This window comes from Heliangelus exortis, chromosome 2 (genome assembly GCF_036169615.1).
Source record: "Heliangelus exortis chromosome 2, bHelExo1.hap1, whole genome shotgun sequence".
Taxonomy (NCBI): Eukaryota; Metazoa; Chordata; class Aves; order Apodiformes; family Trochilidae; genus Heliangelus; species Heliangelus exortis.
In genome coordinates, this window is record NC_092423.1 from 137,709,653 (window position 1) to 137,737,140 (window position 27,488).

The 27,488-nt window shown below is 36.5% G+C and overlaps 1 protein-coding gene across 6 annotated transcripts in view; it reads right to left on the bottom strand.

Moving 5' to 3' along the window:
* Positions 1 to 893: 893 nt before the first annotated feature.
* The window catches only part of TAF2 (TATA-box binding protein associated factor 2), a 58,632-nt gene continuing 32,037 nt past the window's right edge, over positions 894 to 27,488 (bottom strand). For 3 of the 6 annotated variants that reach the window (XM_071738275.1, XM_071738274.1, XM_071738273.1), the window contains 7 exons: positions 25,601 to 25,794; positions 25,011 to 25,150; positions 19,347 to 19,416; positions 17,707 to 17,816; positions 15,053 to 15,282; positions 12,044 to 12,149; positions 894 to 2,536 (listed from right to left, as the gene is read on the bottom strand). In XM_071738275.1, the coding sequence (XP_071594376.1) occupies positions 2,271 to 2,536; positions 12,044 to 12,149; positions 15,053 to 15,282; positions 17,707 to 17,816; positions 19,347 to 19,416; positions 25,011 to 25,150; positions 25,601 to 25,794 (1,116 nt within the window). In that variant the 3' untranslated portion in view covers positions 894 to 2,270. Of the gene's footprint in view, positions 2,537 to 12,043; positions 12,150 to 12,556; positions 12,710 to 15,052; positions 15,283 to 17,706; positions 17,817 to 19,346; positions 19,417 to 25,010; positions 25,151 to 25,600; positions 25,795 to 27,488 lie in introns of all 6 variants that reach the window. The other 3 variants (XM_071738271.1, XM_071738270.1, XM_071738276.1) reach the window with 2 other exon arrangements.

Below are 27,488 nucleotides of genomic sequence, written 5' to 3' on the forward strand. Positions count from 1 at the left end.
TTAATTGTTCTGACTTCTGAGCACATCTACCAGTCCCTGAGTGCTGCCTGTCCAGGCAGTAACCCCTGCAGACCTCAAACTTACTTGTATTCCATCAGACACATTAATGGATAATCTGAACCAGGACCATGACATAACCTATGAAACTGAGCTGCCAAAGACTTGTCAGATGTTTTGCCCCTCTGATTTTTCTCTACAGCCAAATATATGATGGTACAATGAGTGTGTAAAAGCTCTGCCTCAGTTCTGTCCCCCCATCCCTTAACAATAATGCTTTCCCTCAGCCTTGGACAGTAAATCTGTGTCTCCAGAAGTAGAAACTACAGCAGCCTAAATTATCCATGACCTCATTTTTAAAACATAAATGCATCTGCCTTTATTCTCCCAAATAATTCCAGCTTTCATTGGTTATTAGGCCAGGCCTCCCACAAACACCTCTGGCACAGTTACCTCACTCCTTAGCCAAGGGAAAAAACACCTACAAGTATTTCCATCAAGATTTACTAGAGCTTCCTGACCCTGCAGTACCTCATTCAACCCATGCTGAGGTGTTTTCTTGTTCCTGTTGCCCCTTTAGCTGACCCAAACTTAAAGGAGTTGCTAGGGAGGAAACAACTCCCACCACAGTGGGCTTCACCTCATGTGAAGAGATTCTGGCTTGGGAGCAGATGAGGGGAGGCTGTGATATTGCCCAAGTCCATCACATCAAAATTCAGCCCAAACACACCTCAGCACGTGCCTAGGTACAACCACCAGCACATCTACCCACCCAGCATTAATGAGATAACGTGCCTGAATAACAAAATAAGTACATGGGTGTTACAAAATACCCAAGTCTATCATCTTTCCATTCTACAGGTAGTTAAAACAAAAATACAGGAATCAACAGTAGGTATATAATATAAAAGTATTTATTAACTTTCATGAAACAGAATATGGCTTAAAAAAAAAAAATCCTCTTGGGTACCTGTTGAGCTCTCTCTTCACCCTAAGAAAGAGAATCAGTCTCTCACAGGAATTTGGGAATTTCTTTCCTTAAATATTTGACCCAAATACAACCATCTTCTAGAAAGCCAACGTGACCTTGGGGAAAGAGAAGTCAACCAGTCTGTGGAAATAAAATGCCCGTCCCTACATACAAATAACAAAAACACATAAAAAGTGGGAGAGATTATTTAACTCTATTATCAAAACTCCTAAAACCTTAAGTTTTAAAATAAAACATTTTCTGGATGTAAATAATACACTGCATAAAACACAGCTGGAGAAATTTAAATGTATTCATAATTTAAAGCCCCAGACCTACTAATGTATTTCTCCTATGAATTCATGAGCTGATCATACAGAATGCTTCCAAAAAAAACACCTCTTGGCAGAAAGAAATACGTACTTTTCAATCTTTCAAATTTTAAGCTTTTAAAAAATATTTTTTTCACTTTTAGCAAAGCCATCTTTCAAAACCATATTCCAGTATCAAGTTTGAAGAAAAAATTCTGCCTCTGTCAAAATAATTTGCAAACTTTATTGGATTTTTAAAAGCCTGATTACAGGACAAAACATGCATTAAGGATTTTGCTAAAATTCCAAAAACATAATTGTAGAATGCCATTATATTCAAAGGGTCATGCCCATAATAAATACCTGCAGCTTAAAAGCAGCTTAGAATTTTTAAAGAGTTTTAGTATCTGAAAAAGGCAAATGTTCTATGTACAGTTTTTAAAATTCTGACATTACATCGCAATGGTTAAAGGAAGAAACAGCTTCAATTGAAGACTACAGAAAATCCCTGTCTTCTCAGGAGGTCTACACTTAGTTATACAATACTATGGAAACAGCACTTCACCAAAGGTCTGGCAATTGGCTTCTGCTTAAAACATACTCTGTCTCATAACATTCTTTAAAGGATGAAAACATAATTGACTCTGGCAGTACACATGGTCAGCATGATGTGCAGGGGGTTGCCAGTGGAGATGGGCCCTTATATAAAGGGCTGTTTTCTTGTTGAAAATGGAAAAAAGAGTGGGAGGTGTGGAGAACAGTGAAATACAAAATGACTCAGAATCACAAAACATACTTTTTCAATCAGATTATTTCAACAACCGCATATGCAAATAGAAGGCTTCAAAAGAGGATGGTGGCAGAACTTCTGAATTGCTAAGGCAATTCACATATTCTTATTTCCATTAAAAAAAAGATAGAAACTATAGTTATATACATCCTTCTAAGTATTCAGAGATACTGCAAGTTGAACTCCAGAGAAACTATCAATATCAGTCTGAAAGTGATGGGGAACGGATTGATCGTGCACTGGCTGGACTGTTTGAGAAAGTAAAGGGATCCTTTTCCTTTTCTTTATTATCATGTTTATGTTTATGCTTATGCTTATGCTTGTGTTTCTTCTTCTTTTTCTTGTGCTCATGGTGGTGATGGTGATGATGATCACTATGTTTTGAGGAGTTTGATTCTTTACTAAACACAGAGAGTGGAGCTGCTGAGACAGGGTGCATGTTCACCTCTCCTGAAGATTGTTCTTTACCTAAAAAAATGGATACAGTGGGATTAATAAATGTTTAACTTGCATTGTTTTCAAACATAACTGAAGAATATTAGATAAAACTTGCATTAACATTCAAACATGCAAACACAGAATCTGCTGCTATTCTTGTTCTGTTACCTTTTTGGGTTTTTTTCAGAAAAGGCTCTGAAAATGCTATTTACATTCCTAACCTACTGACATTTTTTACAGACACTTCCTCCCTTCAAAGGTATAAATGTAACCCAGACAATTAGGAATAGTAAAGAGTTATGAAGCTGCAAGCTATACTAGCTTCCATGAATTAATTTTTAATCAGAGTTGGAAGGTCCCTGTACCATGAATAATGAAAATATAACTGCTTATGACAACTATGATATAAAGTGCAGGCCTGGTACACATTAAAGCACCATTTTGGGATGTGAACTTGTTTCAGTCAGGAGCTAAAGCTCCCAGAAAAACATACAAATATTTTGATACTGAACAGAAAGATTAAATTGCTTCTTCCAAAAAAGCAGGAAGGCTTGAATTCCTTTACGCAGAAATTGAGTCAAACCACTCACATTGCAAGAACGTTTTTTAACAACCAGACCAGTAAAGAAAGGCAGAATAAGATTCTGAAGGCAACTAATCCTTTAAATTTTACTTCAAATGGATTTTGGTCAGATGCTTTAAAAGTGGTTTTGCTTTTTTTAAACCCTTCAGTTTCTGGTAAAAATATCTCTACTAAATAACAAAGAATTACATTATAGGCTTAGTGATTATCTTTGTGTGTATACTTGAAAATGGATTTTTTTTTCCAGTACATCTTTTTGATTGCTTGCTTTGTTTTGTATCTTTAAAAGCATGAACGATTTGCCCATGGTAATGACTTCTTGAAGTCTGAAGAGCCAGCTCCCTGTAGTATGACAAACAAGCACTGAGAAACATGGCCATGCAGTCTTCCTAGTTTTAGTTGAATGATTAAGAACTGATTCAATGCAGCACATATATAGTAAAGCAAATCTGTTCATTGTTTAATAGGCTGGAAAAAGTAAAACCTTCGTCTGTAGCACTATTTAGGAATAGAAACTCAAAATATTTTTACAGCAAGGATAATCAATGCCTTCCTACAGGACATGGTGGAAACTACTGCTTAGTGATACAGCACAAGTGATTTCTTTCTAGAAATATGTTTGGGGTCCATCACAAGATGTGAATATGGTGAAGTACAAGATTCTGGTTACGTTATGAAGGAGGCTTGATTAGAGTCTAACAGTTTCCTGTAGACTTAAAATCCCTTACTATGCAAGTATTTTAAAAACCTTTATCTCATTAAAACTATCAATAGTAAACTCATGTTATCACTTCAAAGATTTATTGCTAGAAATAACACCACCTTTACTTATTTATCTACTCTATGGAAGACTGAAGATGCACACATAAATTCAAAACTTCCACAGCACAACTTTTTTACATTGTTAACTGGAGCAGTTCTTGACAATGCAAACAGCAAGCAAGTATTCTCTATTTGATGCAAAAGGGTACAAGACTGCTTCACAATTCAACCACTTATAATATTTATCTTAAAGAATTCCTACCTGTACCTAAACCTAACCTTATAACCCGGGCTCATTTCCCTAAAGTCTACATTTTTTAGACAAGAAAATTTTCTCTAGAAGCTGCAAGAATGCAAAACCAGCCATTAAGCAGGTTAGAAAGAGAGGCATATCTGACTCAGACCAGTAGAAAGAGAATGGTTGGAGGCTGCACCTCAGCAAATCAAAGCACACATTATTTGACACCATTAGAACAGGCTACAGTAATTAAAGTTGAACTGTGGCAGTGACAAAAACACAGCTTCTAGTAACAGAAATAAAAGATTTGTAAAAAACCTCATTAAGACCAATCGGTGTTGGTTCATGAAAGATATACAGATTATTTGAAGTATGGAACATGTTCTCACATATTCTCAAGCTACAGGCACATGAGATGCATTAAAATACACAATGTAAACTAAAATCAACTTCCAATGAAACAACCCACACATGACAAAAAAAAATTTAACTTTACAGTTCCAATAGCTCCAAATTGTGAAGTTATTTTTATATGGAAACCGAACCTGTATGTCTAGACATTACATTTGTAACAACAAATGTATAAAATCAAAGCTACACCTCTGAGCTTTAAAAATTTTAACCCAGTATAACCAGTATAAGGACATGGGCTTAATAGTGCAGGGATGATGCAGCAGTTGTGTCAACTACCAGTGAAGACCAAGGATGCAATCAAACTGACCTTGACTGCTCTACTTCCCACTTGTGCACATTTCCTGCTGTTCTCTGAGCTACGTGCTAAGGTAACAGTCTGCATTATCACTTATTCACTTATTTCAGGTAGGTTATGAAAAAATCTGTTATTTAAAGCAGTTAAACATTGGCTGGAGCAAGTTAGGGAGCAAACATGAGAGTAGCTTAAGGCAATAGGACTGAGGGGGTGGTGATGAGCACCTGGAAACTGAAAAAGGCAAAAGGGTCTTCAGGAAGGGGAGAAATAGGATCCATCAGCAACTCAAGGGCTACTGATGCCACAGGAGATGGTCAGTGTTGGTAAATATGGCACAAGTGTCAGTTACAAAAATCTAATTTTACTGAGCCAGTATTCATAGTGCACATATACTTTGTTCATAGAGCTCAGTGATAACAATAATCAAGTCAGATTTTATATGCAAAAATAACAAATACACAGAAAATTTCCTACTCCTGTTCAAAGTGAAAATCAGCAATCAAATACATTCATCCTGAATGATGGTTCAGAAAGCATATACACAAGACAGATCTAAATGGACAGACCTAAACGAACTATGAAAAAATTTACAGATTTGTACCTGTAAAATTCACTGTTAAAACTTGCATAAGAATTTTTCTTTAACGTCTTTTTAATTAGCATCTACTTTAGACACAAGCCAGGAACCTGCCAAACTAGGAAAGTAAGGCTAAATAGGAACTGCTTTATAGAGTGTTATTCTCATCCTTCTATCACCAGGAGTAGCAGGACTGCCTCAAGGCCATATGGAACACTCCCTCTTCCTGCAGGGAACCCACTGCCTCCTGGCAGAGGGAGCAGGACTGGAACCTGGGTTTCTCAAATCACAGAAACACACAATGAGTGGAGGGTGAGGCCAGATGCTTGCTTCTGAAGTGGTTAGTAGCATTCCTTGGAAGGAAGTCCACATACATGTGTCTGTCCACTTGGATCTCTTTCTGTTTGGGATGTGGAAATTCCAAGGTAATTATTGGCTTTGTGGCATTCCAGCTAGCTGGGTAGGTGTTTCAAGTTAGACAGCATTACCATCCCATGGGTGAAAGATCAAAAACTTTGTGTACACCTTGTTACAAAGACAAATATAAAAGCTGTGCATATCATGAGCAAATAAAATATGGAAAACACAGATCTCAGTTTAGTTTTAGAATGAAAGGGGTGTAGACCTTAGCTTTAAAGCAACATTTTCTGTCATAACAAAACCTGATACCAGATAGTTGCAACATCCTATTCATCAGTTATCTAGGGTAAGATTTTTTCTTTTCAAAAATCGCTGATGCAGAAATCCTGAAAAATGTTGTTGAGTACAGTGTTTAATTGATTTTACTCGTATTTTGTTACTGAACCTCTATAATTTGGGAACATTTAACATGAGACTTTAACTTGACAACAAGCTTTCAAAAGATCTTCAATGTGGTCCTTCCTATACTCCTGATTTTGCATTAAGAGGGTGAGATACCACAGGCTTTCAGTCTCTGTTTCTTTCCATGCACCATCTATTTAAGTCAGCTGGCTTATTTAGGACTTTTCCAAATTGGCATTTGTTAAAAATCACCCTTTTGCACCCTGATTTATTCAAAAGTCAGAGGGAGAAACCAACTTCACAAATGACAGCAAATGGTAAAGTCAATGGGTCCAGTGTTTCAGCTGAGGACAGGTTGGTGCTCCAGAACCTGACACCATCACCTCGGGGAAGAAGGGGACAATCCACACAAGCCTGCAAGCTTAAAACTTTTCTCCCAGAACCCAAAGAAAGCTTGCTGATGCAAAAAATAACACAGCTCTGAAATGCAGCTCTGGCAAGTATTTTCTCTAAAGAACAAACATTAAAAATGCTGAAAAGATCTCAAAAACTTTTTACAATGACCTTAGCTTTCCATATTACAACTTTTCTTGTATTACTCTGGGAACATCCAGGAAACACTATTTTTTAATTTAATGTTGTATATATGCATCTGTTGAACCATCAACAAGGCACACACAGCAAGTTACCAAGCATAAATAATTTCAAGCTTCCAGAATGCAAGGGTCTTGTGATTTGTAGTAAGAAGCAGAATTTTCAAATTATGTATCTCTGAAAAAAAGTTACCAATTTTCTGTCTAGTTGACTGTACTTTTAAGGACCATTAGACAAAATATAAAGTTTGAGAGCAAAAAGTAAAGGTCTAGTAAAAAAATTAAAAAAAAAAAAAACAAACAATTTTTTCTGAGGACATGCTAAGCAAATCAGTTATTTTGGCTCCAATATAAAAATTTTACCTAGTTCAAATTTACAAATTCACTGGACTTAATTATTTTAGTGGGATTTATATACAGATAGGTAATTCTTCATACCTATATGAAAGTATAGCCTCTGCTAAAGTACTGTAAAGATAAGCTGGTGATTTAATGAAAACATACTTTTAACTGGTAACTGTTCTATTGGTTTCCTTATTTGACTTTAATTTAACAAATATATTGTTTTATTCTTCCATTAAAAAAACAGCTTAGTTGTGAAATAATAGCTTTACTTTAGCTTTATTTTAATATATTTACTGTAATATTCTAGGAATTCTGGAATATTCCCTACTCCAGAAAAACAGAACATTTCAATCAGTAAGTCAGTTCAGAATACTTTGTGCCTCTAACAATTTCAGACACTTCATTCGAAAATTTAGTTTCTAGCCTTGTTGTCTCAGACACTGCCACAGCTACAATATTACACTGTTTTAATTAAATCACATAGTTTACACACATCAGCCATAGACTATTTAAACTGCTTTCATGCTCTTCAGGATAAAGCACTTGTAAAGTATACAATTAACTATTTCAGTGAGGCAAAATTATGCATGAAAAGTCAGAGCCTGAGTTAGCAGTTTGGACGCAGTTATATTTTAGTTGAAAATGTCAACATATATGTAACAGATAGTATCAAGCAGGTATTATATTAATATTATGTTATTAAGGTGTAGTCTAACAGAACAGTTTGTTAGACTGTTCTGTTAAAGAGAACTTTTCTCTTCTTAAAAATCCATCATCAGTGGTGCCCTCCTATCCAAGAAGCCTTCACTTACATATTTGTCTGTGTGATGATATTTCAGTAACTCTTTTTGGCTGAGAGCCACTAATGGCTGAACTTTGAGATGCTGGTGTTTTTATAGCTTACACTGATAACTCTGCTGAGCTGCAGGGGATGGGGCTTTTATACAGTTCAGACTAAATTTCTACTTCAAATGTGATGATCTGCACCACTGGCTCAAATCTGCTGTTGTGAATGTACTGTTAAAACATAAAAGATTGCAGTAGTTTCCCTCTGCACAATACTGCAGTACATGCTGAATTAATTTTCAAAATGTTCCAGAAACAATCAAATCCAGCAAAATCGTTATATCCTGAAACTCCAGACAGTAACTGTGATAAACAAGACCACAATCCAATCAACAAGAGTGTGGCCTGGCCTAGAACATCAAAGTTTCATGTAGATCTAAATGGTAAACAGAGTGACCTACAAGGTCAGCACTGGAAATTTTCAGGTTGATTATCTTGGAAAACAGCAAACGGATTAACAGAATGGCCAAAGGATTTTTCTGATCTGGGTTTAAATGCTCCAGATGTGTCCCCAAACCCCACTGCTCCTGAACGTGATCAGAAAATGGACTGCCAGTGCACAAAGAGCACACTGCTGTACTTACTTTTTTTTTTCTTTTGTAGAAAATAACGTTAAGAGAGAATTAGATACTGCTTTATATCAACCATCAAACTACAGAAAATTGTTGGGAAAATTCTAATTAAATGTTTATCATCAGTGATCTGGTGAGCCATAACGATGTGCCAGGTCATGCAGGCTACAGCCCAGCATTTATTTTGGAAGCAGAAAACAGGCTAACCAATAACCACTGACACATACAGCAGAACTCTTTTAAAGGTTAATATAGAAGTATTGTACATTCAGATGAGTAAAATAATACAGAAAACAAAAAAGAGTATCTTAGTCTGATATCAGTGAAGAAAGCAATGCATGACAAGTCACCTTACAGTCTGAAATGAGAATTTAAATCTACTGCTTCCACAAAATCTGACCTTGAAATTATTTTGATATTAAGAATAGGAAGCATCACTAATATTCATGTTGCTTCAGCAGCAAATAAAAATCTGGTCTTGCACAGAAATGTGACCTTGCACAGCTTTTGAGGCTCAAACAACATTCAACAGAACAGCATTCTTCAGACAGCTCACAACTGGTGCTGTTTAATAAATTCTTGAAAAATTATCAAAATCCCTTGTAGCTATTATAGTGCACAATTCTATTACTGTACACAGGATGATTTAGAAGCATTTAAAACATTTTCTATGTAAACCACAAAAGGTGTTGTAATTAAAGTACTGAAACCTGCAATCCTGCAAAAATTGTAGTACAAGACTTTTATTGCTCTTGCAGCATCTCAACACTAACCTGTCATATCCATAAGCAGAACCAAAAGGGAAAAAGCTTTTAAAGGAAAAGAGTATTTTCCTGGCTTTTTGTGGGTTATATCAACTTAAGCAAATACAAATTAGCATTCAGAGTGATGTACGGAGTATAAAAAACAAAAACAAAACATAGATACTGCAGGATTTAGACCCAACATGAACTTCCTCTTGGCAGCCGCTGTTTGCAGGCTGTGTTTGGCTGATGACCTAACACTTCATGTGACATGAGGGGACATAACCCACAGCTGTGAGAGAAAGACTGAGTATGGACTCAGAGATTGCTGCCTTCCAAGTATGAATAACAGAACTGAGGCAGATAAAAGATCTTACAGATTTACTAACAAGATGCTGAGACCATTTCAGAACTCGTTGTCAATCTGTTTCAGAATAACTACTGACTGAAGTGCACCCCTTCTTCATCATTGCTGCAAAAAACTCAAAGGCGCTCAAGAAATACTGTCTGTGATTTGTCTGTAAAACAGAACACTCTTATGTGTGAACAGTTTTATTTACATATGCTTTTATTTTTCCCCATCTGTTTGGCATTCCTTTGCAGATGTATGCCATTGAACTGTCTTTACTTACTGAGCCTGAAATTCATATATCTCTGCTTCTATAAAAAATGTGATGAATAAGAAACAGGTGAAATTTTAGAAGCAAAGAATATCTGAAGTGGAACTGTTTCTAACTGCACAAACCAGAGAAAATGAAGTTAATCTGAAGTGTTTCAAAAAAATGCTTTACAAAGGCTTATACTTTAAAATTAATTCTGTGGCAAAATCCTGCACCTGTCTCATTTATTACCTAGGAAAGAAAATGTATTCCGGTGTGCTCAACACCTCAGTGGTGAGAAGAGCATTTAGCACACAAGTAAAACTTAAAGTAGCTTTTGTCTGCTATAGGTCTCCAAAAGCAACAGTCACTTAGCCATTACTCCACTCATGATCAAACCTTTTACCCCTTCTGAACTTCAGTGCAAACATAATATGCAACAGTCCCGGAGCACAGAGCTGGCCTACAGAGGGTCCCGTAAGTCCTATTTGTGAAGTATTTGGCAGAGTTTTGTTTATGACTTTATATTCTGTAGAGTGTGTAAATCTAGTAAAAAAATTTGTTGCAAAATATCTTGTAAGAGTTATAAATACTAATCCTCAGTGGATCAGCTTCACACTCGCATGCCCTGGATGTGTCATTCTTTGCCGTAACAGAAATGTGGTGGCTGACCATAACACTGAGGACAAAATTCAAATCAGCACTGAGTGGTCTGAAGTAAAAGGCTGTGTGGAATTAAGCTCCTAAACTCAGGAGAGTGACCTGTGCGCAGCCTTCCCCTTTACTCTGCTAAAAGGCTACAATTTAGGCAAAAAGTTGTGAGTTTTGCTAGTCTACATATCTCAACAAATCCATCCTGGTGGAGCTGCACAGGCACGTGTCATTAACCAAAGCCCATCTGGAATCCAGAAACTAGAACTCCCTTTGTTTTATGTCCCTGTATGAACTTATTTTGTTAGCTAAGCAATTACAGCAGCTACCTTTAAAATAAAAATAAAAAAAAAAAAGACAAACCCCCTGAGTGGCTAGAGCGTCTGCCAAGGAAATAAGAACGTAAGTGCTGGGCCCTGAGGGAGTTTGAGCCCACAGCTTCCACACCCCCAGCCAGTACCACCAGCCTCAGCAGGATATTCAGAGCAGGAACATCAACCAGCCCTTCTCTTAAACAGGCCACTCAATTGCCAGTCACAGGGAAAGCAGATGAGGTGATCTCTCAGCTTAGCTCAGGACCTAGAGCACCCAACATGGAACCAACCTCCCAGATCCTGCTGCTAAGGTCTACTTGTGCTTTACATTAGGCAACCACTAGATAAAAAGAAAAAAACAATAAGAAGGGTAATTATCCTGAAGCCTAATTCTAAGGACAAATGCTTCACTTCTAAAGATTGCAGTACTGCAACTTTAAAGCTTTCCAACCTGTGTCCCACAGATCGCTCACACTTTTTGTCACATAGCCACACTACCTCAGCTTAGCCCTACTGGCACATTCTGGAACTAACCTTAAGAAATGAAGTTAAAATATTTTGAGAAAATGAGACTAACCACTTAATTCTTTGCTAGTGAAAAAAGGTGGAAGTTCACCAATGAAGTTCAGCCTCCATTAATGTTTCTAAGAAACACTGTCCTTTAAGAAGTAATTTTGCCAAATATTTTATGAAGAAGATACTAAGTAGTAAAAGAAGTGCTTGAAATGAAACCATTTTACTCATAGATGCAATATTTTCAACTTTAAAAAGCTGTTCTAAGCATCTCTGAGACTGGTATGGTTTTTAACTATTAATTTTAATAAAATGTTAAAACTAGAGATTTTTTTCTTCTTGAATAGTTTTGCTATTTTTTTTTCAACTTAGTCTTCAAAATTACTATTTTTAAAATGGCAATTATGGCAAAATAATTTTTATCTAATTACCTATGGGGTTTTAGTTCAGCTTTATGTTATGCTATTCCTTCCTTAGCTTTTCACCTTTTTAAGCATGATGCATCATCACCTTACTTAGATATTTATGCAAATGCACATGTACACAGTTACCTACAAATATACTGGAAACCAAAGAAATGTTCTTATGCAACCTTTACATACTTCCTTGAATCCAGTTAACATTTAACACCAGCACTGTATGTATGGGAGTAAGCAGTAGCAAAAGAACTTCATGACTGAAATGGTTGAAAAACTCTTACTGTAATTTTTGCCAATAAATTTACTCATACCTGGTGTGGACGGTCTCTCCAACATATTCAAGTGATGATAAATAAAGGCTTGACTGTCATGAACTGTGTCCATATCAATCTCTTCCTCTTCTTGAGAGTTTGAGAACTAAGATATCAGGAAAAAAACATAAGCAGATGCTAATAATTCACAGGAACATCACTTATCAGAACTTAAAATATTTGGCTTTGAGGTAAACTGGGGGTGAGAGGGAAAGGAATTGATATCTACCACTGCAAAGGAATAAATTTCAATAAAATTAAAAAGGATCAGTGTCTTTTCTTCTTTCTAATTTACCATAAAGCTGTGTGAATTAGAGCATTTACTGTCAACTTTAGTTCTTGCCAGCCAATAAAGAATCTGATGGAAAATAATTTTGCCAAACTAAGCGTAATAATTAGTGCACACATATACACGTCTTTTGTTTGAACACAGCTTTAAGGGAAGTCAGCAGAAGCCACTGCTGTTATTCTGAATACCCTACATATTGTGCAAGTTGAATTTCCATTTCTTACTCTGATTTTGAGTTTGACTTTACTGTCTTCATTCTTCTCTAGTATTTGCCCTGGCTCCAATGGAGACCCGAGTGGCATATCAGCCTTCCTCTTCACCCCCTGCTGATGACCAGAAATGCTGGATGCTGTTTCCTTAATAAGATGATCATCCTCCTGAAGCAGCATTAAAAGACCAAAATTAGAAGATAGCAAGAGCCATGTTTCAGCCTAAAAGAGACCTGATAGCCGAGAACACTTCTGACTAAAGTGGGTGATTTGAACAAAGTTTTCCCTGTAGTTCTGGCATAAATGTTTTTTCTAAAACCCTGCATGGATTTGTGCCAACCTCTCCTACAAACATAGTTTCTCTTTACTTCTATCCCTGCTCTCTCTGCATATCTAGCACTGGCATCTTTTCTGTCCCTTCTCACAATCATGGTACTGTTGGTGTGCAACAACATTTGCTGCCTCTGAATAGTCTTTCTATAAATCTGTGCCTTGCAGACTCTCCTTAGTCCAAATCCCAGTTGAAGAATGGTGACAGACTCTGATCCACACATGGGATTTAGCTACATCATCTTTAACTTAGCTTTAAAAACTAAAGCTTACTTTGTCGAATACAAGTAATAATGAGCACTTACATCCTGGGGAGGTTTTTTTATTTCACAACAGTATTTAATAAAAAGAGTTAAACTCTTTTGTGATTTACTGCTTAGGTTATCAAAAAAACAGGACCAAATAAATATAAAAATATCAGGAGAGTCTACCAAGTTATGCATACAGTCATTAAAATATGAGACAGGTGTTCTTACAGAGGGAAAAATAAAGTACCTACAGAAGCAAACATATTTAAAAGCCCACTAAAAACTAGATAAAAGTTGTATTATAGACTCTGAAGACCATACTCTGCTCCACTGAACTCTTCCTCTACCCTAAAAAAGGGCACTCCAGCCCACAAACTCACTGATGTGAGAGGCAGCCTTTGCTTTAGACTACCGATCAGTTTTTTTCAAGGGAAATCAGTTCCCTGAATTCAGTGAAAACGATAACCTTAACAAGGTAAGTGCTATCAGAATGGAATGTGAGGGAGAGGTGAAGATATGAGGGATTAAGTGTGAATTGAGGCTTATACTAGTGCTGTATTTTCACTAGTGCAAGCCAGTACTGCTGTTAAAAGCAGCAGCCTATTCCCCTTACCTCACACATTTGCCCTGGGCTGCCACAAGCATCTGTGTAATAACACAATGAAGTGGACCAGGAAGCTGGCCCAGCAGGAAACATATTTTCATAATAAAGGCATATTTCAACCAGATCCTCCCCTGATCTAGTTTATTATGCAGCAACAAATGTGCTAGCACAGGGGAGAGGACAGTGTAAGAAAAATAAGGGTTAAGAAGAAATTTTTAAATTTATTCTGGCCACTAAAGAAGTCAGAATGTTCATGGAATTGAAGCCTAAAAATCTGCCAACTATGTGTCTCCTGCTATTTAATTCTCATGTGTATGTGAAGTAAATTAGGACTGACTACATGTTCTGTAAATATGTAGGATAGATCTAATGATACTTGACTCTATCATAATTTTGTCTGTGATGACAAGCACTCTCATTATACTTCTGATTAAAAATTATTTAACTATGGGATGGATAAATTAACAGTACACTATTCCATTCAAAAAGGTGGAAAGAGTTTCAAACATGCCAACCACATGTTCACATTCTCTTTCAGGGTATACTCCCAAGTAATTTCAATCAAATGTAGTTTTTGACACTGTTAAGAAACCTATTAATCATTTCCCTGTTTATTGAAATTTTTCCCTCGTAATTAAATTTGTTGAACAAAAATACTTAGTCTTGCAGCTGTGGCAATTACTCTTAAGAAAAGTATGATGTGAACACGCTTGTTACAATCCATTTTCTAACAATATAATAGATTAGGACTGAAGCCTCCAGAGCTAGAGAGGTACCAAACCTAACTGTTTCCATTTTCTAGAAGTTGTAACTAATCCTTCAGAGCACAGTGCTGAATCATCAGATTCAAGTGTTCAATGAAGATGTGTTGAAGTTCTAACTTTCACATCTCAAGGCCGTTCAAAAAGAGGTGTATCTATGTATATTAAAGATGTAACAAATACACTGATAAAAGGTTTTGGTTTTCCTAATAAGCAATATTCTTAGCCTATTTAAAAGTTTTCATCACAGCATCAAACATTTCTGTGAATCACTTCGTATCTCATAAGCAATACAGAAAATGTAAAGTTTCATAAAAAACAGGAATGAAGAAACAAGGAAAAAAACAAGTAAAAAGCTTGCATACACTATGCAAAATGGTTTTTAAAAGTATGGAAAAAAGTCATGGCTTATTCCAGCTGTTCAAATGGAAGGAATAAAGAGTAAAGTGAAATAAAGGCAGCTTAGGTAAAGCGTGAGAAGCCTGCACACAATACAAAATGAAATCTGCAACCAAAGCAAGAACTCAGAGCCAGCTGAAGGGGATGTATGCAGATGGTTTGTGCTTACGGTGTTCTGAAATCCTACTAACTGTCCATGATTGTTAGTATTGTTCACAGGTTCCTGATTATTTGCAACCGATTCAGGGATAATCGTTGGATTAAGCACAGCCTTCTTTTCTTTCAGATTAAGAACAAGTCCAAGCTCTGGTAATGGCAAACAAGAAGGTCTACTGAGGCCAAAAAGTGTGAAATAGAGGTCCACAGCACCACATCGTAATCTCCAGTCATGTGAAGTTCCTGAAACCCAAAAGAGATTACAGTTAACACAGAGACACAATCTTCTCCTCCCCCACAAATAAAACACTTTCAGTGACCTGGATCCACAAGAGTATGACATTTTCTGTGCTTAAGATACACTTCCCTCTTTATTCCTGCCTCTTACTGACTCAAACTCACCTGCCACATCCTGTTTAAAGGAAGGATTTAAATTGTGTGGACTGTAAGACGGACACATTTAGTAGTACAAGAGTGGGAAACAAAGTGCTATAATAGCATAATGAAAAATAAAAGAAAAATATTAACACCCATATGCTTCATTTTTTAAATTTCACTTTATATTGTAGTATTGGACATTTAAATAGAATATTCTGTCACCAAACTGTCTTTCTGTATCTGAATTTTGTCACAGTTCTTCTGTATTCCATGAAATGTAGAAGCCTTAAGTATGACTGAGATTTGTACCTTCTGGAAACCACATTCATAGAGAACACAAACCAGTAATGCATAAACATGTTTTTTGATGTCACTATGAAGTCATGTACTTCCCTGAATACTCAATACTTTAATCTGAATTCATACTGGAGATATGTATTCCTCCTGCCCAGAGCAATGCTTCGCTGATTTTATTTTTCACTGCAAACTGAGTACTGCTTTTATATCTTCATACACAAGTGGTCAAAGTATGTTTGGCACCAATCACAGCAGCAAGACATCTAACATCTGGTGCAGGGCTGAAAATACAGTGATTTTGGTGTTAACTCAGCCCAACACTTGACTGATTGCAGGTTTATTGAACATATTGTTCCACAGCAGGAATAGAACTATATCTGGTAAACAAGACACAGATGTGCCAATTGCCATGTTAATGTGGCTGTGCAAGACTTAGCACAAAAAAAGTTACAAGGATCTGTCCCCGTAAATTCTGTGTTTCATGGGGCTAAATAGTGTTTTGAGAAGTCTTGGCTGTTCTTACACTTACCTAGTTACAAGTAACTCATGAGTTTCACAAACAGCTGGGTAAGGACTAAACGATATCAATATTAATCTGGGCATTTCTAGCATCAAAATATTCTCCAGACAATGACACATTCACAAATATTAATTTAAAAATATTATATTTTAACAATAAATAATTTACTCAGCTTCTTACATTAGTATATGATATGGTATGATGAATTCCCATTCAATATGTCTCTCCTTTTCTAAGTAAAAGAGCTAAGCCTAAACATTTGGTTGCTGAATTTCTCTGCAATCTTTGAAAAAACCTAAGTATTACCAATTTAATGCAGATTAACACAGAATGAAAAAAAAAAGATTAAATATGTTAAGCAGAGTCTGGTTTGTATTGCACATGCTCGTGTTAAAGAAACTCATGATTCTAGAATCATGCAGCTTTAGACTCTGCTAATAACTTGTCTCACATTAACATTTTTTAGGCACCCTGGGATGCTACAGTTATACCTTACAGAAAATAAATGAAAACATTATGTCATCTTCATGTGTAGAAATTTAAGTATTTAAAGGCCCATGAATCATAAGAATGTATACCCTATTTGTTACTTGCAAAAAGAAGTAATGCTTGCAAGTAACACTGCACACACTCTTCTTTCAAGAAAAAGGGAAAACAAACTCTCTCTCTCAAAACTGTTTATTTTCTGTGCCTGACACTTGGCAAATCCTACAAAACTGAACTACCAGTAGTCTCCCCACTTCAGCCCCTGGAGTGTAGCTGTAAACTTTTAAACATTAAAAATAATGATACACAGGGAACAGACAGCCTTCGATGACCTAAAAAAGCTATATAAACGTTTATATGTAATCTGTGTAGGAATGTGCCAGATGTTAAAGGGCAGTTTGTAAGGTCTGGATAAAACTGCTTCAGTAATGAAAAACAGGTCAATGGTAAAGATGCAAGCCCTTCTCTCATTAGGATCTTTCCTAATCACACAAGGCAAATTGAGTCTTAGACTTATAATGCACTTCTAAATATCTCATTCCAGTTATCTATACAAATATCCTCTCATTCTCTCAGAGTTCAGTAAAAGAGGGCAGACTATTTAATCTATAGCAAACTGTAAAAAAAAAAAAAGGTAACACAGGACACCATCATTTGAAGAAACATTTGCTTTGAATGTCTGGGTCATAGAATCATTCTATGTCAAAGTATATAAAGCATACTGCAGTAGTAGGTATCTACTACTAGAGTAGCAGACAAAAGAAGGAAAAACAAGGTTTGGTACTCTGTGTCACTAGAAAGCTCTGGTGGTGCACACAACATTGACCTTCTGAGCCTGAACTTTCAATTTGTAATTCTCAAAAGGGAAAACTCAGCGTATTCTGAAGCAGGACTTTTAACTAACTTCAAACAGAATTTACAATTAGAAAAAAAAGCCCCAAAACAACACAAAAAAACAAAAAACAACAAACAACCAACAAACCAACCTGAATTCATTAGTTTCCAAAGCTGATCTACCAAAGCTTCGTTACATAAAGGAGACTCCATGTTCTTGGTGAAAGGTGGATTCTTAGTCAGCATATCCAGAATCTTATGCCTGAGAAGAACACAGAAAAAAATATCTTAAATCCAAATGAATACACTAAGAATACAGTCTGTTTGGTATGCAATATTTCTAAACTTATTCAAATACAGAGTTTCTTCCAAAATTTTAACAATTTCATGCATTTAGCTCTTTCTTCTGCCCACAATAGGCATAGACACTGACTTAACAACAGCAAAATAACTGAAAGATGAAAAGTAAGTTGCAAAGCATCAGGATTTTTTTTAGACATAAGTTTTAAAGTTAGGTACAAAATTGTGCTCCATGTATCTCTTCTGTTTAATAACCATCTTTTTTTTGCACACTGGCTTGGTAACTACAGAGAAGGAGCAACCCTGGTAAGTAAACTCTCTAGATCTTGACACGAAAGAATTTTTAAACAACCCCAAATGCTTATGACTGATGCAAAATGGCAGGACCAAAACCAGTGAGGTGTACACTCATCTGGAAATTAACACTGTCACCTCTTATTGTATACAAATACTGTGTTTACCATGTTTCTTACAGTATTTACACACTGAGATGAAAGTAGGATGCATTTCCCTCCCCTTTCTTTAAACTTGGCTTTGAAAACATTTTATGAATGAGAATAATTATTTCTGTGATTACTTATTATTTTAACTGTTTTCCCTGTATAGCCAGCTTTCCCTTTGCTGTCTTGCACATCTGGGACAAGAAAACTCTTACAGATTTTTTTCTTTTCTTTTAGAAGAGGCTTATATATAGTACTCAAGCCAAAATTTAAGCTCTTTTTTTAAAAAAGATCCAAATCGAGTGAAATCTCCTTCCTAGACTGAAGCTAAACCTCCTCTAGTGAGTCCAATGTATCTCCTTTCATTAACAAGAATGCTAGAAATAAATAACAATCTTGCAGTATGTTTTTTAAAAATTAGCTATAGAGAGATTAAGAAGAATATTATCAGTCTTTTAAATTCAGTATGTTAATGCTGGTCATAAGCAAAAAGTGTTGAGGAAAAACAATGATTGTGAACCTTGGTGTTCAAAGGCTTACAATGAATATGCTAAAATATCCAATCACTCCCTGTTGAAAACAAAGTTGGAACAGGCAATACTAGAAATGACACTCTATTTTCAATGTTATCCTTTCACCCCATCTACAGTCTAACAATTGCTTTACACTCCTTATGAGTAAAACATGGTGTGCACTGCATCTCAACCTTTGTTTTTCTAAATATCACAATGTCTCTTTGCTATATGCAACATCCGATTTATATACTTTATTTATGACCAGGAAATGACCTCTAACTTCAGATTTTCACCAGAGGGGTAAAATACTGAAGAAAAAATAGTATAATGGAGAATAAGAACAGAGTACATTAATTTTGGAGGTGTGAACTGTTGACATATCACGTTTCAATTTACAGAAAATAACACGAAGTAAAAAGAATTTTATGAAGAAGTATTGATCAGTTAAACATTTTATCTACTCTAGTGGTTTCAGGCTAAGTTTATAGAGTAGTTCCAGCATTACTAAAAATATTAATCCTTTATTAACTCACTAACCTTATGTATGGTACAGGATCATTCTGAACCATAGTAAGCAGCCACTGTAGTTCTTCGTAGCTCCTATCAACTGCAAAGAGAAAGAACATAAAATGCCAAATATATATCTATATAAGCATATATATATATATATATATATAAATCAGAAGGATTTTGATCACGACAATCAAAAGTTACTGAATTAGCACACAAAGAGCCTGAATCACTGCAACAAAAGAGGAATTTTACCAATTATAGCACAAAATCTAAGTAAAATGTGGTTTACTTTACACCAGAAAAGAAACATGCACACAGCTCCTTCATACTTCAATTGTTCAATAACCACCAACTTGACCATCAGCAGGTAATTCTGTCACTTGTGAACACTGACAGGGAAGATCATAGAGTAAATGATCCTATTGATATTGTGTGCTACCTAAAATGAACATATTAAAATATCCTTTCAATCTGGACATATATACAATCAGAAGTATAATTTTTTTCTATAAAGTACAGAGAATACACAATTCTCACACATAAGAATCTGTGTAGGATTACCTATGAACAGGACAGAAAGAGGATGACTACATGGCTTATACAAAACTACTAGCATACTCCTCTCAGTAGCTTTCCTTGTGTTTTTAAAATCAGTGCAATTTGAAATGAAAAAGCATTTTGAAACTTAGCAGCACATGCTTTTAGAAAATTGCTGCCTGACATTGTTGGAAACAATGTCATTTAACAATGGCACAATGTTGTTTAAACTGCATTACAAAATTCCTTTCATTGTCAGAGTAACATTGAAAAATAAGAAACAACACAGGATATCATCATTACAGATTACACAAAAAAATAAAGAATTTTTATAATCTTTTTCTCAGGTGCATAATTGTAAGATTTTACAGTATTCTCAAATACAGTTGCTCAAAACAATGAAGAGCTTGGCTAGGCTTTAATTTAGAATTTGGGGTGCATTAATCATTACTGTATAGACAACTCCAAAAACATTTCAGCTACTTTCCATTTTGTGATCCCAGCAACGTATTTCTTTCTTCCCCAAGCCTACTGTATTTTCAGTTCTAAATATCTCAATTCAACTCTCCTTCTTGATCTCAGTTTTCAGTCAACAGCTTCTAAACCCAACCTTTTTAGTTCAATCGATTCTAATACCTGCTATGCCCTTCTTATTTCACTTGTTTAAGTTGCTTTTAAAAAGGAGCCAATAATTTATTTTATGAGAAACAACACTTTAGTTTCATTACAAGTTCTTTACATACTCTGGACAAATAAAAGCTAGGATCTCTTCCTGGGTTGGGAAGTGGCAGCCAAGCACTTAAAAATTACATTTTAGTATTGCATAGAAGATGGCTGAATAATATTTTACAGGTCACCTGCAAGTCAGCTCTGCTTTTCCCACTATCCAAGCAGAAGAGGTTATACTGGTGAGGCACTGAAATGAGCACTGATAAGCCCATTAGTTTAGAGGCAGAATGTATTAGCTCACATTCTGCACCATTTAGAACACAGCTACACAGTTTTGGATGATTCCAGAGCAAATCTGTATCGATACAGACCAAAACTACAATCTCAGGTTTACTGAAAAATTGAAGAAATCTTTGCAAAGCTATGCCTAGGACAAGCTTCAATTATTTTGACTGCTCACAAAATGGATTTAAAAATGTTTTTTGGTTAGAAAATGAGAAGCCTGGGAGTTTAATCCTCTAGGCCGATAGCACTGAATAACAGAACCAAGAAACACCACATTTCTTTGGTAAAAATGGAAAAAAACTATTTGTTGCTTCTTAAACTTACTTGTGCTTGAAATAAATTAACTCTTCCCTGCTATTTGCCTTATACTGTTATGTAGGCATGATAGACTTCCAAAGCTTTGCTACTGATGCATTTAACCTGCACTTCCAATTTATACAGCAACTACAAAACATTTTTGGGAGCAACAACAAATTAAACCTGACCTTGTGCAGAACAAATCTTATTAGCCATAAGAATCATAGAATCATACAACAGTCCAGCATGGAAGGGACCTTTCATGGGAAAAGGAGCCTAGATGACACTGTCTAGCACCCTGTCCCATTGCTTCTTGAAAATCTCCAACAAAAGAAACTCTACCACATCCCTGGGGAAGTTGTTTCATCGATTTCATGTTCTTCCTATAAAATATTTATGCCTAGATATCAAGATGAAGCCTCTCCTGGTGCAACTTGTCCCTGTTGCCCTTTATCCATGTGGCTACATGTGAAGAGAGAGATTCCATCCTTTTTGGAGCTACCATTTAAGTACTGGAGTATTGCATTGGATGTGCCCTTCAGAATTTTCCTGGGAGAAAACCCCGAACTCCTTCAGTCTTCCCTCAGAGGACAGGTTTGCCAGTTCTCTGATCCTCCACAACCTTTGTGGTCCTCCTTTGGACCCCATCTTCAGTTTCTTCACATCTTCTTGATTTGTGGGGGCTAAAACTGGACAGAGTACTCCAGGTGTGGCCTAATAAGAACTGAGTAGAGTGGGATGATCAGACCACATCTCTACCACTGCTAGTAATGCCTCTGGCAGATGCAGCCCAAGATTTGATTTGCCCTCACTGCAGCAGAGGCTTGCTCCTGACTCATGTTCTGCTTGTTGTCCACCAAGATCCCCAGGTCCTAATGCAGAGTTGGCAATGCTGATCCCCAGCCACAGATCCCAGCCTGTGTTGGGCTCTTTGGTTATGCTGACCCAGGTGGATGACCTTGCACTTGTCTTTCTTGAACTTCATACTGTTTTGGCGTGACCACTCTTCCAACCTGTCCCATTTTCCTTAAGATGGTTCATCCTTCTGATGTGTCCATCTCACCACCCAATACAGGGTCACCAGCAAACTCAGTGAGGCTGCTTTCAGTGCTTTTGTCCAGATCATTTATGAAGAGGCACCCTGGGGGACCCCACAGACTGCCAGCCTGAATAAAACCCACTGATTGCCAGCATGAGTGAAGCCCATGACCCAATTTCCTACCCATGCCACAGACCACCCATCCTGTCTGTACCCTGACAGTTTGCCTAGGAGAAAGCTGTAGGAAGAGAAGATCTATAGATTTTAACACTTCTGGTAAACATAAAAACAACTGATTGCTTTCTGAAGTAAAAATAGTCATGAGAGTTTTTCATATTACAAGAGATAAGTGTATTAGTTCTCACCAGAGCATCTCTGAGACCCTACATGTTAACATGCTTGATATTAAAAAATAAAGGATACTTACTTAGAATGGTTGCTAACTCTATACACAAATGCTTTGTTGTATATATGAAACTATTAATAGTCATACAACTACCAGAAGCTAACTTTCAAAGAGTTAAATCTGTTCACTTCAAGCCAATTTAGATCAACTGTCCAAGTCCTTGTATGGTGCCTCAAACATTTTACAGAACTACAGTGTCTCAAAAAAAGCCTTACTATTAACAGCAAAGAAAACAACTTACTCAGTTCCATGGTGAAATTATTTCTTTTAAAGTAATTTTAAAAAGACAGTGCTACTCCTGCCCTGAGAGTCGATAGAAAAACAGAGTTCCACACTGCCCCCAAAAATACAGACTTTCCTTTTTATGGAAATTTAAAAAATCTGCCAGCTTCTTCACAAGAAGTGTTAAAAAGCCAGCTTTGGCACAAGAAATTGGCATTTGATAGCTGCTGGTTTACATCCAATATGAACTGGAAACCAGGTAACTGGGAACAACGAGAATCAGACCTCTTGGCAACAGATGGACAATCTTTGCTCCTTCCAAAGCCAGGTTTAGGGACTTGTTGCTAACTTCTATATGGGTAGCTGAAGAAGTCAGTTAGCTCACTTGAGTTTTCAGATTTACCCCTCCACTAAGAACTTTCCAGTCTTAGAGCAGGAACAGAGGCTGGAAAGCTGATTTGAAAAATTACACTGATGACCAGCTAAATAGTAGGCTGTGTTGTGAATTGTAGTGCCTTTATAGCAGATAAATATTTACATCTGCTACCTCTGCACCAGAGAAAAAGTCACTGGCAAGGGTAAGTCAGTTAGGTACAGTAATACTCTAAGACATCATTCCCAGATCTCACAGAAAGCTCAATCAAAAATTATGTCCAGCTCAATCAGAAATTTCTTCAAGTAATCTTTCTATTAATTTTACTCTTCCTGTAGACTATTTCAAACAATTTATACTATCTTGCTTATACAACAACTCACTTGATGAGCCATTTTAAAGATGTACCATATTACTTCACAGTACAAACACCTTCTTACCCAAGTGAGTTGCTAACTATAAACAACATCCCTAAAAGGTCAAGAATTTAATGAGAAAACATTATTTCTATCAGTTTGTCTTTCCAAAGGGTGGGATGAATTAGTGAGATTATTCTAAAGAAAGCAGGCTGATGAGTAAGCTTTCCTTTCTCCAGTAAATCTTTCCACTAACACTCTATGAAGGGAGAAACAAAATGAGCAGCCTAACAGGGAGGAAGATGCACAGCACCAGCAGACTTCTAGCTGGATGTCACTCACTGGGTCACCAAATGTAGTACATACACAGTGGGTTATGGATCCAGAATGCCTGGTGAATTAGAAGACTGAAGATTGAGTTTGAGAGGGATGTTCACTGCACAGCCTTCCTTGAAGTTACTATTTTTTTCTGTATGACAGTCTGGTCTCAGTCTGTATGTGTGTGTCTGAATTCCACCAGATGCATTCACTCAAAGACTCCAATTGCTTTAAAACCTCCTGTTGCCTATCTAGTTTGTCAAGTCTTTGGACAGAATGAGAAGAGTAATAGCAAACTAATAAAGAACTTATAAAAAAGAAGAAAATTATTGATGCAAAAAATCCAAAGGAAACTCTCCATTACTTTCCATGAAAACTAAAACATGAAGTTTGAGGCAGAATAATTAGAAGCTTAGAATCACCAATCTGCTTACAAAGGAAGAACAAAAGGATTTGGACACTTTGATAGGGATAACCCTTCAGACACAATAACTGTCACAAATCTGCTGAACAGAGAAAAACCCAAATAAATGAACAGGCCAATGTACTACTAAATTAATTTTATAAAATGCAAATCATTAAAGCTATAATTCCTAACTGTCTCCAGAAAATCTGTCAAGATTGAATTTCAGCTTCAAATAGTATTTAAGAAAGGTCCCACAATGGTCAACTAAGATAAAAACAATATTAAACGAATGGAAACATGTCACAGACACAAGCTATGTATAAGGAATGGCAAAGCAGAGTCAACAAGTAACCATTAAAATAACCTGAGTCCAAAATTTGTAACTGTAAGATGCAAGCAAAAAATCAAAACAAAAGAGATTAGCAAGAAGGTAAAACAAACACAAGAACTTCGACTAACAATTATGGCTGAACTCAACTGAATCAAAATCAATGAAAATGAAGCATTAAAAGAACTTAGCAAAACCCCTTGCCACTACTCAATGTGCTGTTTACTCATTATTTCAAAATCTAGGTATCTGATTAAGTTTACAAGACACCGAGAAACAATGCTCATCACATATCACATCTTCATTAACACTTGCATTTTCTAAGACAAAGCATTAAATAGCAATCTCAGCTTCTGATCAGTACACCTGTCATCACACAAGCTCTTCTGGTGGAAAGTACTTCATTCCAATAATAATAACGTTACAAAGAGACAAAATAATTGGAAAAGTACCTTTTGTGTAATCAACAACAGCCTCCAATGCTGCTATTCGGACATCTACAAAGTGCCCATACTCTGCATATGACTTGAAGAGAGCAGGATCACTTGGGACATGACCATTCTTCTGAAGCACTCGAATAGCTTTTAAGCAGCTAGATGTGGCAGAAAGGCAAAGCATGCATAAGATTTCTAGAATGTCTGCCAAGAAGACTAAAATTACTTTCTTCAAAATCAAGTACTGCAATTGTTCGAGAATTGAATTATCCAAATTAACATGTTACAATTACCTTGACACCATTAACACCAATCTCTCATTAACTCTCAATTATACAGAAATACAAAATGCCCCACTGTGTCAAATCCATTCTTTGATTTCAGTAGAACTGTACTAACTCAGAGAAATAACATGGCTCTGATGATGTTGTGTACTGCAGATATTGCAAGACAAACCTTCACCATAAGCTTTTGGAAATGGGAAGGAATTTGACATTTAAGATTAAGAGACACAAATTGAAAACACTGACTACAGAAAGATACAAAATCACCAAAGAAGTAGCATTACTGCATCTGTTCTCTTCATGAGCACAATGATTAAACCACACCTGACTGTTATTGTATGTCTGTAACTGGGAAGAAGTTTCTCCATATTTAGGAACCGGGTAATTTCCTCAAGAATAAGTCGAACATCGGGATTTAAGTTATCCAGTGTTCGAACCTCATTGTTCACACTGACTGCAGGAGTTACAGAGTTGGCCAGGGCATCAATCAGCTCAGCACGATAGTAGTTGTCTGAAAACTAGATGAAAACAGCATTTAAACACAAGCAAACATAACAACATATACTCTTTAGAAGTTAAAAAATACTAAAGCGCTGTTACAGAACAAGAGCTTAAAACAAAAACCACATGAGAAACTGCGAAAGAAAGCAAAACAAATTTCTTCTGAAAATGGATTTCAGTGATTAAGCAGACATATTATTAATCATTGATCTTCACTCTGCAATAAGTATATAAATAGTGATATCAGTATATTAATAGTAATACATTATTTCATAAAAACAGAAAAAACAGGCATTGAAAATTTTCCAGATTCAGAAAATAAATGCTATTATTTCTAAATGTCAGCATCTGAAACTACCTGCTTCTGTATTCAGTAATAAGGTTACCAAGGTTAAGGGGTGCTTAGCACCTCAGAAAACCTGACAGTTTATCTAGATAGCAAGTTCACAAACTTCTGAGGTGAACCAATGGGCTCACTGCTACTTAGTAAGGAAATTCTTGCTTCTTTATTTGCTCTTTTTACCTGGACTCAGATTTTCACCCCTACCATTGTTCTGGCATTTGGAGGTAATGTTAACTTAATAAGAAGCAAAAAGTATAAAAATAAAATTTTAGAAGTATAAAAAAGTACCAGATTTGAATATTAGATAATTTAATCTAAACCAAATATATTTCAGATTCATCCTAAGATGCCAAAACCATGTGGAAAAGTGAGGCAAGTTCTCTCCTTTGGTAGTGGGCAGATGTTAGCCTTACTCATTCTGCAACTACTGGTGCTTGCATTCATGTGCCTCTCTACCTCTCCACCCCCTGCCATCCTCTTATTTTATTAATTTTGCAACAAGTGTCTTGTTAAACTGTGTGCTTCTACACACAAGAAAGTGAGGCCTGGCAATTAAACTGTAGCTAGAAATCTGCCAGAAGGAGAAGGACCTGGGACTGTTGGTTGACTGAATATGAGTCAGCAATGTGCCCAGGTGGCCAAAAAGGCCAACAGCACCCTGGCTTGTATCAGGAATAGAGTGGCCAGCAGGACAGCAGTCTGAAGAACAAGTCCTGTGAGAAGACACTGGGATTGTTTAGTTCAGAGGAGGCTGAGAGGAGACCTTATTGCTATCTAGGACTACCTGAAAGGAGGCTGTAGGGAGGTGGGTGGTGGCATCTCAAATGAAAAAACAAGAGGACTAGAGAAAATAGTCTGAAACCAGAGGAGGTTTAGACTAAATATTAGGAAGAATTTTTTTCTTGAGAGAGCAGTTAGGCGCTGGAATGGGCTGCTGAGGTGATGGTGTCACCATACCTCGAGGTGTGGTATGTAGAGATAAGGCACTTCAGGAATTGCTCTAGTTCACATGGTGAGTTTTTTCTTTTTTTTTGGGGGTTGGGGGGTGGAATGTTGATGGCTGGGCACAGTGATCTTAGAGGTCTTTTCCAGTCATGACAGTTCTGATACCTCTGTAGCTAGGGAGATGAAATTTTATATCATCTCAGGATCTTAAAGGTCCTCTAATCGTGCTTCAGAGTTAGTCTGTATGGGAAGGAACTTTAGATGACAATACTTCCAACTCAGATGCTTCAATTTAGTGAATGAACAATATTAACCTGGGTTTTAGATACTACTTAATTAGTTGAAGACAATCCAGTTCTGTGAAATAAGAGCTGACACTCAGAATCCGGAACCCCAGAGCCCCGTATATCGGCAATTTATTAT